The sequence below is a fragment of the Rhinolophus sinicus genome, chromosome 14 (genome assembly GCF_057876585.1).
Source record: "Rhinolophus sinicus isolate RSI-liver-muscle chromosome 14, RSI-T2T, whole genome shotgun sequence".
Classification (NCBI taxonomy): domain Eukaryota; kingdom Metazoa; phylum Chordata; class Mammalia; order Chiroptera; family Rhinolophidae; genus Rhinolophus; species Rhinolophus sinicus.
Window position 1 is genome coordinate 23496925 of NC_142514.1, and position 16390 is coordinate 23513314.

At 46.6% G+C, this 16390-nt stretch overlaps 1 protein-coding gene across 2 annotated transcripts in view; it reads left to right on the plus strand.

Annotated features, from left to right (window-relative positions):
• C14H1orf94 (chromosome 14 C1orf94 homolog) overlaps positions 1 to 16390 on the plus strand; it is a 51021-nt gene that overhangs the window by 2695 nt on the left and 31936 nt on the right. Inside the window, exon 2 of one of the 2 annotated variants that reach the window (XM_088789932.1) lies at positions 10521 to 10641. Coding sequence is in view for 1 of the 2 variants with exons in the window: in XM_088789934.1 (XP_088646060.1) it covers positions 12384 to 12712 (329 nt within the window). In the remaining variant the exon portion in view is untranslated. Of the gene's footprint in view, positions 1 to 10520; positions 10642 to 12274; positions 12713 to 16390 lie in introns of those variants that run through there. The other variant, XM_088789934.1, reaches the window with a different exon arrangement.

Below are 16390 nucleotides of genomic sequence, written 5' to 3' on the forward strand. Positions count from 1 at the left end.
ATCAAGGTGTTGACAGGGTTGGTTCCTTCTGACTCCTCGCCTTTCTTTGTAGATGGCTGTCTTCTCCCTATATCTTCACATGGTTGCCCCTGTACATGTCGGTGTCCAAATTTTCTCTTTTGAAAAGTACAACGGTCATATTGGATTAGAGCCTACCCTAATCTCATTTCAATTTAGTTACCTCTTTAAAACCTTGTTTTCAAATATAGTCACATTCTGGGGTACTGGTGGTTAAGAGTTCAACATAAGAATGTAGGGGGCAAGGCAGTACACGACTCAGCCCATCACAGGAGGGGAGGACTTTTCAGGTGGAAGAGAGAGAGCAAATGCATGCGAGTCAAAATTTATATTTTACAAGATATCTGTTAAAGCTGTGTATAGTGAAACTGTTTTAGCAGGAGAGACTCTGGAAAAGTGGGTACAAGAAACATGGATTTTTCGTTTCCAGGAAATAGGAGCTAAGTGGCACAGCCTGACGCATACTCTGATTTCTCTGTGGGGCATAGATAGGAAAGGAAGGGGCAGGAAAAGGGAAGCTCACTTGCGAGGTTGCTGCAATAGTCTCAGCTGGGAGTGATGTGGGCAAAGGCATAGATGGGAGCCCTGGAAAGTTTTTCAGGGCAAGGGAGAGGCAGGAGTCCAAGAGATGATAACCTTGCCTAGGAGAATGTGGCCCTTAGCCCAGCCCCCAGGGCTGGCTCCCTGCCTGCCCCTTCCATTCTCCCCAGGAGCAATAGGCAGCCACAGGGTCACAGCACACTGCAAAAAGCCCAGTGAGGTATAGTGACTCACCAAGATAAGCCTAATATCCAGATAAGATCAGAGTTTGTTTCAGAAAGAAAACAAGGCCGGATGGCTCTGGAGAACTTGGCCTGATTCAAGTAGGGGCTGTAGACTTGATGCCCTGAAATGTTTATTCTGACTCAAGAAGAAAATAAAAGCTTTGTGAAGGAGAGAGAAGGAGAGAGAGAGAGAGAGAGGGAGAGCGAGAGGGAGAGGGAGATCGAGATCCAGCAAATGGGATGCTGTAGCAATGAGGGCAGGAATGGAGACAGGGCTAAGCAAGAGTGCAGAGAAGGGAAACAGAGCAAAGGTCAGAGCTCAAAGGAAAAGCCTGGGGTACAAGTGGAGGGTGGAGATTTCAAATCCTGAGCAAGATCAGACAGAAGCTAGTATTTCCCAAGGGCGAGGCTGTCACTGTAGAGATGACAATGATCTGCCTCCCAAAGAAAGGTGACAGAAGGGGTTGAGGAAGAAAAAGTCCGAACAAACTACAGGGAGACTGTAGGTCTCAACAACCAGGAGGGAAAAGTGAGAAGGCCCCCAGTCTGGACCATTCCTCCAACCACAGGCTGAGGCCACCGGATTCTGACAGATCTTGCAGAACATTCTTCGTTTGTGAAACAAGGAAAAGGACAGAGCTCAGTCGGTGGGAGAGAGGTTGAACATTTCCTCTGCTTGTCAGAGGCCATAGTTCACCTCTGGCGGGCTACCCTAAGCTATCATCTGCACTTGAAGCCCCTCCAATCAGCTGAGCCAGCATGCCTCCACGCCTTTATTAGGGCTGTTTCCTCTGCAGTACCATTCCCTCTCCTAATGTGTGCAGTAAACGATTCCTAATCATCACTCAGTGAAGTGTCACCTCCCCCAGGTAGCCTCTCCTAAATCCTCTCCGCACTTCCTGCCGGATTAGATGCCCCTTACAGCATGGACAGCTAAGCTGGACATCAAAAATATATGCTTGCCCTTCCATACTATAGAGCAGTGACTCTCTACCAGGGGTGATGCTGACCCCCAAGGGGATATTTGGCAATGTCTGCAGACAATTTTGTTGTCACCGCTGGAGGGTGCTATTGCCATCTAGGGGGTAGAAGCCAGGGATATTGATGGATAAACATTTTGCAATGCCCGATGAAACGCCCCTCTACTCCAAAGAATTACTTGGCCAAAAATGTGAATAGTGCTGAACTATCACTGAGAAGTGGCTACCCAGCCAAGACCGCATTTTCCAGTCCCCTGTGCAGTTGAGTACATTCTTAAAACAAGGTTCTAGCCATAGAATGTAAGCAGAAGTCGTATGTGTCACTTATCCTGTAAATCCTCCCATCCTTACTCTGTCTGCTGCCTGCATATAGAGCATTTGGGGTCCTAGGAGATGGCAGAGCCCTAAGATGAAAGAAGCCCAGATCCCAAAGCATCTTGTGGAGGAAAGTCACCTACCAACTAGGGAGACCTGCACTGGACCCTTACATGAGAAATGACCTTTAACACCATTAAGCCACTAGGATGTGTTACAACCGCTAGCAATACCCTTATACACCCCTCCATGTTTATTCTGTAGTATCCCTTGTACTCATTCGCTTCCTCCTCCCTCACGCATTCATTTGTTCATGCCACAAACATTAGCCTGCATGCCAGGCTCTGTGCTAGGTGCTGAGGAAGCAAATATAAAGAAGAATAAGTCCGATGCCAGTAGTCCCTGCCCTCAGGGGGCTGATAGTTTATTGAGAAGAGAGTTTCACAGCAGAGCATGATTAATTACTCTGGCAGAAATTCAGGGTGTGATGGAAATGAGAAGGGCTCCTAGCTCAACCTGGGGAGAAGGGCAGGTGAGAAGTGGCACTTTCCAGGAAGAGAGCAGTTAGTCAGGTGCAGGGAGGTAGATTCGGGGTAAATGACCCACAGCATTCAGAGGCCCAGGGTGCTGGAGGAAGTGCGGGACGGACACTATCCGTCTGTTCTCTTGACTCTGCAGTCTCTCTGTAATTGAGGGCTTTCTCACTTGTTTGCTAGCCCCTCCCCACCCCCCCACTAGGAGCTCCTTAAATGGCAAACAACTTCTCTCCTGAAGTTTCCTGAATCCCTAGAGCCTGTGTGGTATCTGGCATACTCTCCTCTTGGATGTCCCACAAGACCATCTGCCCCAGGCTACTCATGACTGAACTCCGCACTTCTAACCCTTCATCACAACCCGCCTCTCTGGTCAGCCCCTCATCTCAGGAAATGGTTTCCTTGTCTACCCAACTCCTGAGCCAGAAACCTTGGGGTCTCGGACTCCCCTCTCACTCATCCCTCACATCTACGCAGTCCCCAAGTCTTCTAAATTCTGCCTCCTTAACTTCTCCCAGGTCCTAGCCAAGGCCCCCATCGTCTCTCTGGTTCCTTGAAACAACTGCATAACAAGTGCCCCAATTCTGCTCTTGCCCCCTTCAACGTATCTTCTTCTTTGCTACTAGTCATCTTTTAAAGCACTAACCTGACTTTACAGTCCCGTTGCCCTCCCTAGCCTTTCCCCATGGCCTATGGAGTGAAATCCAAGTTCCCTGCTAGCCTCTCTCTACAGGAGCCCCCATTACTGGCCCCTGCTTGCCCCTCCAGCCTCCTGTTTCCACACTTCCCAGGCCCTGTGCTCCAGCCATTTGGAGGCCCGTGCACTCCTAAAATGAGCTGTGCCTTCTCTCTCCCTTCCCTCTGAGCCTTTGTGTATGCTGCTCCTTCTGCCTAAAACAACCTCCTTCTCCTTCTGTGTCTGGTATTTTCCCATTTGTCCTTTAAAACTCAGACCAGGTATCAGCTCTTATAAGTGGTCTTCACCAGTGCCATTCTGAGTCCCATGACTTTGCTGGCTGGCTGGCTGGCTGGCTGGCTGGCTGGATGGATGGATGGATGGATGGATGGATGGATGGATGGATGGATGGATGCTTGACAGGTACTCAGTAACATTAGTGGAATGGACCCAAAGGTGTCTCTCCTCGACTTCATTGTCTGAGTTCCTTAAAGAAATGCCTTCTCTGAGTTATGATTTAACATTGTGCTGTCTTCTGAGAACCTGATGTGAGAAACTGACCAACTTAATGACATTTCTGTTTTTATGAAAACAGAGCTGAATATATTGCCCACTATGTCACTCAGTGTCCTTTATACAAGGACTCATAATAAATTCATGCTTGGGGTTATTTCCAGGAAACATTTTGTCTCTGCAGATGAAGACATGTATTTTCTGCCGTCAGAAAATAAAAACTCTGCCTTTCAATGTGTTTCCATTTTTGCTTTCGCTGACAAATAGGGATGCCCAGTTTTATTACCTTATTACTACCATGCATTCTGACCAATTCAGGGGCTTGAAAGTAGCAACTCTTTCTGCTTTCTTTAGGCAGCTTTTGCTTTATTCTTTGATACCATAATTTTTACTTTTTAATCTGAAAGCTGCCTCAAATCATCTCAGCAGTCAGCTAGTATAAATCTTAAAGGAATGCATGTTGGTGACCAATGTCCTGGCATGGCAGTAATGGAAGGAAGGGCAGAAGACCAAGCTTCTAGGTGAGGGGGACCCCATATACAGTTTCTCCAGGAATTCTTGGGGTGCCTCTCATGACAGGGGTCTGGCAGGAAGGCCAAAGTAGGAAATGAAAGACCAGCTGGGTTCTGACTGTTCCTTCCTTACTGCCAAGTCATAGTCTTTTCCTCCACCAACTATAGCCTTCCTTTTCCCTAACTTTATTATTATTTAAGATTTTTATAAAAAATACAGCTAACATACAATATCCTATTAGTTTCAGGAGTACACAATAATTATTCAACATTTATATATATAAAGGAATGATCACCATGATAAGTCCAGCAACCATCTGATACCGTACTATGCTATCACCATATTATTGACTATATTCCCTATGCTGTGCTTTACATCCCCATGACTTATTTGTTTCATACCTGGAAATTTGGACGTCTTATTCCCCTTCACCTTTTTCTCCCTTTTTAAATTTTCAATTACAGTTACCATACAATATTATTTCATATTAATTTCAAGTATATAGCATAGTGGTTAGACATTTGTATGATTTAAAAAGTGGTCCCCCTGTCCAGTCTAGTACCCACCTGGCACTGTACATAGTTATTATCATATTATTGACTATATTCCCTATGCTGTACTTTACATCCCCGTGACTATTTTGTAACAACCAATTTGTACTTCTTAATCCCTTCACGTTTATCACCCTGCCCCCCAACACCCCTCCCATCAATCACTCCAACAAATCTAGTACCCATCTGACACCATACATAGTTATTATAATATTATTGACTATATTCCTCATGCTATGCCCTACATCCCCATGACTCTGTGTAACACCCAATTTGTACTTAATCCCTTCCCCTTCTTTCACCCACACTTCCAACCCCCCTCCCATCTGGCAACCATCAAAATGATTTCTGTATCTATGAGTTTGTTTCTGTTTTGTTTGTTTTGTTCTTTAGATTCCATATATAAGGAAAATCACATTGCATCTGTCTCTGTCTGACGCTCCACTCAGCACAGTACCTTCTGGGTCCTTCCATGCCATTGCAGATGGCAACAGCCCATTCCCTTCCATGGCTGAGCAATATTCCATGATAGATATATATATATATATATATATATATATATATATATATATATATATATATATATCACCTCCTCTTTATCCATTCTTCCATCGACAGACACCCAGGCTGCCTCCACATCTTGGCCACTGTAAACAATGCTGCAGTGAACATATGGATGCACAGATCACTTCAAAGTAGCATTTGAGTTACTTTGTATAAATACCCAGAAGTGGGCTTACTGGGTCCTTCTTTGTCTTTTGTTATAGCCTTTGTTTTAAAATCTATTTTGTCTGGTATAAGTATTGCTACCCCAGCTCTTTGATGTTTTCTCTGTTCCATTTTCATGAAATAACTTTTTTCATTCTTTTATTTTCCATCTCTGTGTGTCTTTCATTCTGAAGCGGGTCTCTTGTAGGCAGCCTTGATTGCTATCGGCATGTCAGTGGATGGCATTGGCCCTCAGGCTGACAGGCCGTGGGTTTTGACCACATCCACAGCTTACAGGCTGCTGTGTGGGAGCTTACCCCACTGTATGGGATTTGCCCTCAGCAGGCTCTGGTGCTTGTTTTGACTGCCCTTTGTGTGTGCCACTAGTGGGGCTAATTGGTCTGCTGTGGTCTGAAGCCAACATCCAAGTATGTTCTGGGGCCTCTAGGGAGGGGCTCTGGTGCAGGCCTGGTCATCCACTGCCTATGGTTGGCTGGAGATTACCTGGTAGGAGCTACAAAGTGATCCGCAGTTGTTCACTGCCTGTGCTAAGGTGGGAGAGGCCACGCTGCAAATCGATGATGGCTGCCACCAGTAGCAGGCCTGGGACACCGTGGCCTGCCAGGACACCCTGACGCCTGTTGCCACTTGCTAGCTCCCTTCTGGTTCAGCCACCGATAAAGCCTCGTGAGGTATGTGAGTTCGATGAGGCAGGGTCTCAGGGAGTCACTAGAATGGGAAAAGTTGTGGTCTTGTAGACTTGGGCCAGTGCTGAGCCTGGAGTTACTCAGCAAGAGTCTCAGCGCACACTGAGGCCAGTCGCCTCCTGCCTGGGACCTGGGAATTCTGATAGTTTTTCAGGAAAGAGTACAATGTGGGCTGGGCTGGCTGCACACATAGAAAGTGCCTCTGGCATTTTGGGAGTTTGTTGGGTGGCGTCCCAGGGAGTCAGCAGGGTGGAGCAAGCAAAGCTCACCAGGCCAATCAGATTCAGATTTGGTTATGGGCATGGGGGAGGGATCAACACAGGAAAAATCATTCCTGCTGGCTGGCATGGGAGGAGAATCCAACACAGTGAAAATGGTGACTGTCCTCCAGCCCCTGGCCACAGCCACACATCTCAGTCTGCCCCCAGTATGTCTCTGATGCCCTCTGAGTCTCCGTCCCGCCCCTGGAGCCCAGGGTGAGTGCCTGTGAGTGAGCTTGTGTGGGCTCTTTAAGAGGATGTCTGGGTTTTCCCTGTAGCCTTCCGTCCCACCCAGGTGGTTGGAATTCTTACTGTTTTTTGCAGCCAGGTATTGTGGGGGCTCCTCTTCCCAACACCAGTACTTTGGGCGGGAGAGGCCATTGTGGGGCTGGGGTCCCTCACTCTTCTGGGCGGAACCTCTGTGGCTGACATACCCCTTCTGATTCTTAACCGCCACATGGAGGTTTGGAGCCAGTCCGTTTCACATCTCTGCCCCTCCTACCAGTCTCGAAGTGTCTTCTTTATGCCCTTAGTTATAAAACTTCTGTTCAGCCAGACTTCCTACAGTTCTCCAGGTTGACTGTTGTATAATTTAGTTGTAATTTTAATGTGTTCATGGAAGGAAGCAGGCACAGTGTTTATCTACTCTGCCATCTTGGATCTTGGATCCCTAACTTTAAATAGAGATCTCATAGGCTGCCATTTTATATTAATAACTAAAAATAACAATAATAGGTATCTTTTATGGGGTCAAACTGTGATCCAAGGATTGTGCTGAGAACTTTACATGGATGTTCTTTTTGAACCTCTCCCTCTTCGAACCTGTCTATTGGCTGTATCACTTTGTAGATGGTGAAATGCCAGAGAAGTTAAGCATGTGCAAAGCCACCCTTTCTAAGTTGCAGAGCAAGAATTCAAGTCCAAGGATGTCAGAGGCTATCACCCAAACTCTTACAATCTCCTCACACACAGACAATGAATGGAGGCAGTAATAAGAGATGAAATCCTTGGGAAATGGTACGGACGGCTGATGGTGTTGCCAGGAAAGAGGAGCCTCAGAGTCACAGCTTTGCTTCTAGAGCACCAGTGTCCTTTTCAAAGTCCTGGAATTGGCTAGCTGCTCTGCAGAGAGGTTCATTCAGTTGCTAGGACAAACCAGGGGAGGCCCATTCCCATGACACATGGCTGCACCCTCCTCTTCTCCGGTTCTGATAATTAGTCCCTGAAGAACAATTGCCTGGGATTTCCCTATTCATGGGTCTGCCTCTGGGCAGTTTGACCCATTGGGCAACACAGTAACAGAGGTCTCTGTGGTTTTCAGGAGCCTACAAAAAGTCTGTAGCCTGAAAATAGTATTAGCTCCACAATCCAAAGAAAAAAACTGCAACACTGAAATCAGTAAATATTTAATTAAATGCAAGATGTAACATTATGTCAACTCCATTAACTGTTGAAGTTAATAGTCATAAAATTTTTATTACATTTGGTGACAATTTGTAGGTTGGAGTTTTCTCACTGAGCAAGTTTTCCCGGGTAGGCATCAAGATTGGTGAGAAATCAGAGTGGACCATAAATTAAATAAATTACTCATGGCCCAAAATTTTCAAAAGCAAAATGGCAAAATCCTTTCAATTTTCTTTTACAGCCGAAAAGCTGTATTTATGGTGGGAGATGGGTATATTTTAAATATGTTAGATGAAAAATAGGGCCTACAAGAATAAGCTGACTCAGAGCTTGTGAAGATCTTGAAAGAGCCCTATCCCAGGCTTACCTTTCTAAGTTCTCCAATCAAGCCATGCTTGTGTCAGCAGTGGAAGCCAGGTGAGTAGAGGCTTTGGTGCGAGACAAAGGTAGGGATAATTGCCCCCTCCTGAGGCTTTCCTGGTTCTGAATAAAAGAGCCAGAATCCCAGAATCCTAAACAATAATAGCTAGCATTCATGGGGTACAGAGCCTGTGCCAGACTATTCTTGACACAGTACATATATTGCCTCAGTTGTCACAAAACAACTCTATGAGGTCGGTGTTTTATTATCCCTATTTCACAGATGAACAAATTGAGGTCTAAGAGGTTAAGCAACCTGCCTAAGGTCTAAGAGGTTAAACAATGAAGGGGTAATTTAAGAATTTTTCCAAACTAAAATTAATTCATAGCTGAAATGGTGGCCATGGCCAGTCAATGTTTCACTTCAGCTCTGAAAAAGGCAGGGACCAGGTCTGTCTTCTTCACTATTGTGTCTTCAGCTCCTTGAACAGTACTGGGCACATAGGTATATATGTGCCGGAGAACCATAACTACATCTTGAACGGAGACTGGACTAAGCTCAGTTTCCCCCACACCTGCTGTGTACCAGGCACTTACGGAATGTTTTGCTTTCCTCACTAGCCTGTGACAATGTCCAGGCTAGAGGTCTTATTCATCTCCTAACCCTGCACCTTGCACAATCTTGGCCCATGGTAGGTGCTCATGGAAAGGTTTAGTTGATGAGTTGAGTCCATTCCTCCATCACAGAACAAATTCCCAGTCCAGCTAAAGTTCTCCCTCCCTACACAGAGCACAAACTCTGTTATATAAAAACTCCAGTGGTACACATTTCAATGTAATTGACAAGGAAACCAATAGATAGCACTTTTATGTGTCTTATGTGCCAGGTATTGTTCTAGGGACTTTCCAAATGTGAAGTAATTGCTTAGTAATAGAACATCTACAGCAAGTCTACACAACAGGGTTTTTAAAAAAATTTTAATTATTATCATCCCATTTTACAGATGAGGAGACCAAGTGTTACGAGTTGAGTGCTGCCCCACTCCCCAATTTATATGTTGTAGTCCTAACCCTCAGTGACTCAGAATGTGACTATTTGTAGATAGGGCCTTTAAAGTGTGGTTTTAAGGTACAGTGAGGACCCCGATACTACTGGTGTCCTTATAAGGAGATTAGAACACACATGCACAGAGAGAAGACCATGTGAAGACATAGGAAGAAGATTGCATCTATAAGCCGAGAGAGGCCTCAGAAGGCACCAACCCTGCTGACACCTTGATCTCGGACTTTGAGCCTCCAGAACTGTGAGGAAATACATTTCTGTTGTTTAAACCACCCAGTCTATAGTACCTTTTTATGGCAGCCCTAGCAAACTAACGCACAGAGTAACTAAGCCTGCATTAACAAAAAACATGAACTCAGAATTTGAGCCTGGCTAGTCTGGCTCTATAGTCTATTTGGTTTGTGATCATGAAAATGTTCTCCAGTGTGTCCAGTATGGTAACCACAAGCTAAATGTGGCTCTTGAAATGTGGTTAATATAACTAAGGAACTGAAATTTTGTTTACGTTAAAATTAAATGAAAAATAAGTGGCTAGTGGCCAATATTGGACATAGCTTTATACTGTTTCTAAGTGCATCACTTAAGTTTTCTGTAGAATCTTCTAGAAACTTCCACTGTGTGCTCCAAGAAACATGCCCCTGTCTTGGTTCCCCATCCCTGCTGTATTTTATAGTAAGCTGGCTAACTTTCCAGAATGCTGTGGCCTGGGCAGTGCAGGGTCCTGGGCATTCTGCTATAAGCATGGGTGTGAGCCAACCAAATGCCAAGCAGGACAAACACAGAGTGACATTTTCAGAACTATTAATATTTCACCAGAAATGATCACTTTTCCTTTAAATACACTATTTTAAATGGTTTTCTACATTCTTAACTATAATTGTATTCAGTCTAGGTCCTCGGAATTTTCCCCAGAGGAACACATCTTCAATTTTATAATGAAAATCAAAAGGGAATGGAGGTTGGATTTCAAAATTTAGTCAACATTTCTAGGAACTTAGGCCCTCTGTAAAGAGCAAGGTTGTGTATTGGGCACCTACTATATGCCAGGCCCTTTCCATACAGTATACCATTAACTTATCCAACACATAGTTATTGAGTGCCTACTATGTGCCAGAAATGGGGTCTTTATAATCATTTATTTACACCATTTTACAGAGAAGAATTCCTTCTCATCCCTCTGTTTCATCTCGAATGTTACCTCATCTCCTCAAAGAGGCCTGCCTGGACCATCACCGTGTGCCGCCGCTATTCCCCTCCCCATTGCCTCACCTTATTGGTAAGTTTCCATCACAGTCCTTATTTCATCTGTAATCACTACTTATTTACTTGTTTTGCGTGCTTTTGACCTCTCCCTCCACTAGAATATATAGGCTCCAGCAGGGACCCCGCCAATTTTGTTTACCTTCAGGCTTCTTCAGTGCCCGGCAACTCATCTGGCACAGAGGAAGTGTTCCATCAATATCTGGGAAATGAATGGATGAGGATGCAAGAAGCGAAGAAAGTTGTTAGCGTCACACAGGAAGTGGCAATGTCAGGATTCAACTCTCATCTATGGGCTGCCATCTCCTCTAGTCACACCCATTATTCTTTCCCGCCCTCTGGCTCCTCTTTTTCTGGGGAAATACTGGAGGTACAACGGCTGGCGCCTTGGGCTAGAGATCCCCTGCAGGCAGAGGCACTTTGTCAGTTCTGAGTTTAAGAAGAATCTAGCGTGAGGGGAGGAGCTCACTGGGCCGCAAATGGCTAACTGAGCCCTGCTCTCTGCACCTTCTCGCCAGACCCCCACTCCCACCACCCCTCCGGGACCCCTAAACTCGGCGCAGAAAGGACCAGTCTTTCTCAGTGGCTGAGAGCACGGGATCAGGCCTGGGGAGCGTGAGTTTGAATCCCAGCTCCTCCCTTCCTAATGGACCTTGGGCACGCCCATTTCTGGCTTTCAGACTCGGTTTCCAACAACGGTACTAACTTCCTGTGAGTTTGTTAGGATTGAATATGAAAACACAGAAAGCCCAGTGCTTGGCACAATGTAAGGGCCCAATAAAACGGCAGTTAGGGGCAAAATCAGATGATCGAGTTGCAGGGCAGGCCCTGAGGTTCCTGCGGAGTGGCGACAAGCGGGCATGCAGTGCCACCGACTTCAAAGATGTGAAAGTGCGCTGGGACCCTCTGGGCCCCCACCCCGGCCCAACCGAACCCACCCGGGGCACCCCGCGCACCGAGCGCACCCGCACGGAGCCGAGCCGTTGCGTTTGAAACGCACCGAGGAATTCCAGCGCTGGACCGGAAGGGTGTGGGAGCCACCAGCAAGCAAATCTGCCCAAGCCGCCCCGCCTCACTCCCCCACCAAAGACAGCACACTTTTAAGGCGAGGGGATCCTGGACGGGCAGTGGGCGCTGGACATTGGGGCACTTTCCTGCCAGGCGCTAAAGAGGAGTCAGGAGGGGGGAGTGGGGCTAGCAAGGCGGAGCTGGGCCAGCCCGGGGGCCGTTGGCCCTCGGTGTGCCTTGGGGTCCCTGGGAAGGCCTCAGTGAGAGCCCAATGGCCGGCTCTTGCCCCAACCGTGCCTAGCACTGTGCCAGGCTCTCACCAGTCATCCGCGAGGCTCCATGGTGAGAATGGGCTGAGCCCCAGGCTCCGCAGGCTGTCAGGGGCTTGTAGCTACGGGGGACTGCCAGGGACCTTGGGGAGAGCCAGCCCTCCCCCTCCAGCTGTTCCCAGATGTCATTCTGCCCTCCCAGGTGCCTGGTTCCTGAGTTCAGGGGGATTCCAAGGTTACTAAGCTACTGGTTTTTGTTGACTTTTAAATATTTTCTTCTCAGGGAGAGGGGGAGGGGCGCAAAAGTTAGGAAAGAGCAAATTAAAACAAATCAAAATAAGCTCCTCCTCCCCAAAAGAAAGCTGACCTCCATCCACCACTGGCACACAAATCAGAGGCCTCTGAACGTAATCACCTCGTTGGAGCAACAGCCGGACAGAACTGACCTGCTTCTGCCCATCCTCATCTCCCTTCCTGGTGAATGAAGGGTGGTGGTGGATGGTCCCCCCGACTTCAAGCCCTGGGCAGACACAGGGGCTTCCACAAAGAGAGGAGGAGGATGGCCAGTGGGAATGGGCTCCCCTCGTCCTCGGCCCTGGTGGCCAAGCGACCGTCTGCCCTGGGGCCATTCCCCAGATACATCTGGGTCCACCAGGATACACCCCAAGACAGCTTAGACAAGACTTGTCATGAAATCTGGAAGAGAGTTCAGAGCCTGCCAGAGGCCTTGCAGCCCAGGACCTCGAAGGAACAGCTCTCTGCCCCCATGGCTGGGACTCCAAGAGACAATGGGCTCAGCCTCCAAGAAGAGTGAGTGTCCCCTCTCCATGGCTGGCACCAAGGGAAAAGGGAGGAGATGAGGTCTGACCTTCTGGGGGACGTTGTTCGGTATGGTTAAACCCTAAACACTATGCACTTTTCCTCTACCCTCCATGTCCCTTGTCCAATCTTTATAGGAGAGTTATAACTATATAACTCTTATAGAGTTACCTGGGTGAAGAGCCAGTCAAGGGCTGTCTTTCCGCTGCCTCTTCACCAGCCCACTAAGTGGACAGTTCTCATCCTAAAGGCAACCAGATGTGGATCTGAGGACCTTGAAAAACCACCCTAGCCAGGCAGGCCCAGAGTTAGATGCCCATGGCTTCCCCAAAGGTAACTAGGAGAGTCTTGCTCCCTCCCATCTCCAAAGGCGAGGCATTGGCACATAAGTCTGGTGGTTTTAAACCACATCTGGAATTCCCTAATATAGGGAGCAGCTGTCCCATTCAGACTCCACAGAAGCTGCTGCAAGAGCACACATCAAAATATTTACTGGAAAGGCATTGACATATTTAGAGGACATAATAGAAAATTGAAGAGTGAGGAGATGGGTGGAAATAGCCCGTTTCCGGGATGGGAAATCCTGTGTCTGGGAAACACAGAGCTAAATGTTTCTGCACCAGAGCAATTATTCAGATATTGTTGGCGGTGGATATTCACAAGGAGAGGAAGGAGGGATCTCGTTAGCAAAAGCAAGTAAATTTGCTGTGGTTATCAGTGCCACTGTTGAGTACTTGTTCAATGCTTTGCATCTTCAAAGTGGGCTGCACACATTAATTAATCCTCCCAGAGTCCCTATGAGACAGGTATTAGTGTCCCCATTTTACAGATGGATTAAGTGTTAATAATTAAGGGCTAATTAAAGACTAAGTGATAATTAAGTGTTGCCTGTTCCAACACATGCTCCAGCTCAGTTCAGAGCTGCTCTGGAGTGGGGGAACCATTCAGGCACTTATCAGCTGCATCTGGCTTCAGGGATTTCTAGACAACAGGTAGGAAGAAAGGCAACGCAGAACTGCTACCCAGGTCTACGCTGCCTGCTGTCCCTTTTAGGGCTGCCGAGGAAGGTGGAAGTCACTGGCTGTTCATTGCTTCCTCTTCCCTGTGCTCAGCATGACATGGCTGGGATGGGAATGGCCTGACTAGTGCCAAAATCTTGCAGTCTGGCCGTCCAGTGGCACTGAGCCCCTCTCCCCTCCCCTATCCCATCTGCTCTGGGACAAGGTCTTGGCAGGGGGCCCGTGAGGCTGTGCTCAGGCTCTCAATGGCCAAGGAGCTGAGTGTCCACTTTGTGAACCAGGGTCAGTGTCAATTCCAGTAGATGGCACCCTCTCTGCCAGGTCACACCAAGTTAATGGAGACAGACTCGATTTCCAGTCTGCACTTGGCTGAAAAGTGAACTGGAGCACCTTTGGCCGGTTGCTTAACTCCATTTGGCCTTGATTTTCTCATCTGCAAATTGAGGATGATATGCCCTGCCTTGTTCACCTCAGAGCTGATAATGAGTATCAGATGTGATGGGCGACAGGAGACTGAAAGCTGCATTATACAAATGAGGCTGTCCTTAAATTTAACTCTCAGGGCTTGGGGTGTTTTTTGGTGGTTGTTGTTGTTGGCTTCAATGTGGGGTTTTCACACTATGCTCATAGACCCTAGGTACTTCAGGGGTCACCCTGCACTCAAGTGGCCTGGTGGCTGGGCCCCAACCCTCACTTCAGCCAGACCTTTTATGGGTGTTACTTACTGGAGCTCTGAGTAAAGACTACATCTGAAAAAAAAAAAGGGGGGGGCCCACTACTGAGAAAAGAGCTGGGAAACCACTGACTTAGATGCATACATGATATCAAAGTCATGTAGATATCAACCAAGTAGAGCACAGCGAGCTGTTCTTGAAATAAAGGCAGCTGTGATGATGGAGTCAGATCGCTGGTTTCCAATCGCATTTCAGGCCCGCGACAGCTGTGGGATTTGTCTAATTTGTGAGCTTCAGTTTCCTCATCTGCCAAGTGCCGATGATTACTGTGCTTTGCCCAGCGTTGTTGGGATGATTAAATGGGGTATTTCAACACTCCTGATAATAACTAAGATTTGTAAAACTTCCTCGGGATGACGATGATGATTTCTTTAAGCCCTACAATTATTATAAACAGGGTAGGTGCTATTTTGAACTCCCCCTCTTTTTACTTTTTATGATGCGCGTTTTCAAACACATCAAATAGAATAGTATCATCAATGTCTATGTGTCTGTTGCTGACTTTCACTAATTATCAAATTTATGCCATTATTGTTTCAGCTCTTCCCTCCTCTCTGTTTTTAAATGAAATCCTTTCCACACAGGAGGTTAACGGGTTTGGAGGGGTTAATTTCTTTGCCTGAGGCCCTACAGTTAAGAAGTGGTGACAATATTGTGGTTACTATATATATATATATATATATATATATATATATATATATATATATATATATATATATGGTCACAGGATGTGGGGTACAGCATAGGAAATAGAGTCAATGGAATTGTATATACGATGTCAGAGGGGTAATATATTGGGGCAGGGGGGTTATCACTTCATGAGGGGTGTAAATGTCTAACTATTACATTGGTTTGTACACCTGAAGTTAATAATAATAGTAATAGTAAGAAGAAGAAGAAAAAGCAGCAGCAGCGATGGAGTTTCAGAGAGCAAACCCAGGACCATCTTAGCTTCTACCCAATAGTGGTGGCACTCTTCCCCTAGAAACTGAGGCATCTTTTTGGATAGTTCAAATATTTGGCAGGCCCAAACTCTGAATGATCACACATCAATAACAGATTTCAAACCCAGGGAGCTGTCCAGCGTGTTTCTGGGATGGCTTCAGGCCCACAAGACCTCTGTCAGCTAACTTTCCTCTGCTTCATTGGTAGACCTGGTTTTGGTGATGTTTTCTGCTATGAGGCCACTCAGTCAGCACGTTCTAGAACTCTTGTTAGCCAGACATTTTTTTCTGGACTGTGCCCCTGTATATCCTAGAAACCCAGACATCTCAAGTCTGAAAGGGATGTTGGAGGCCATCTGCTGCTGCTTGAGTCCCTCCTCTACATCCCCGCAAGTGGTTATGCACTTGTACACTTTCTGAGATGGGGAGCTTACCACTTCATAAAGTAGTCCCTTCCCTTGTTAGGGACCCCGACTGTCAAAAGACCACTTTCTTCCTGTATGGAAATCTGTCTCGATCAGACTCATCCCCCTTGATCTGGATTTGGCCCTTAGGGCTCCAAACCAAGTCTCTCCCCTCTTTCTCTCCATAGCCCTTTAGATATTAAAAGGTGGCAACAATATTCCTCAGGATTTCTTGTTTCTACAAGCTGAACACCTCTGGTTTTCTAAGTTTTCCCTCACGTGCCAACTGGGTCAGTTTCCTGCCCACACCGCTGGTCCTTGTAGCGGTGCAGCAACCAGCACCAAGTACCCTATTCCAGGGATGATCCAATCTGTATAGATTAGATCTTCCTTGTTAATGTTCTATATTTTCAGTATGGTGACTAATGCCACTTTCACTTTTCTCCCCAAGCTGACTTCACTCTGTGGACACATTTTGAGTTCATTCATTCATTTATTCATTCAATTATTCAGTCAACAAATATTTATTGAGCATCTATTATGTGCTTGGCACTGTGCTAAGAGCTAG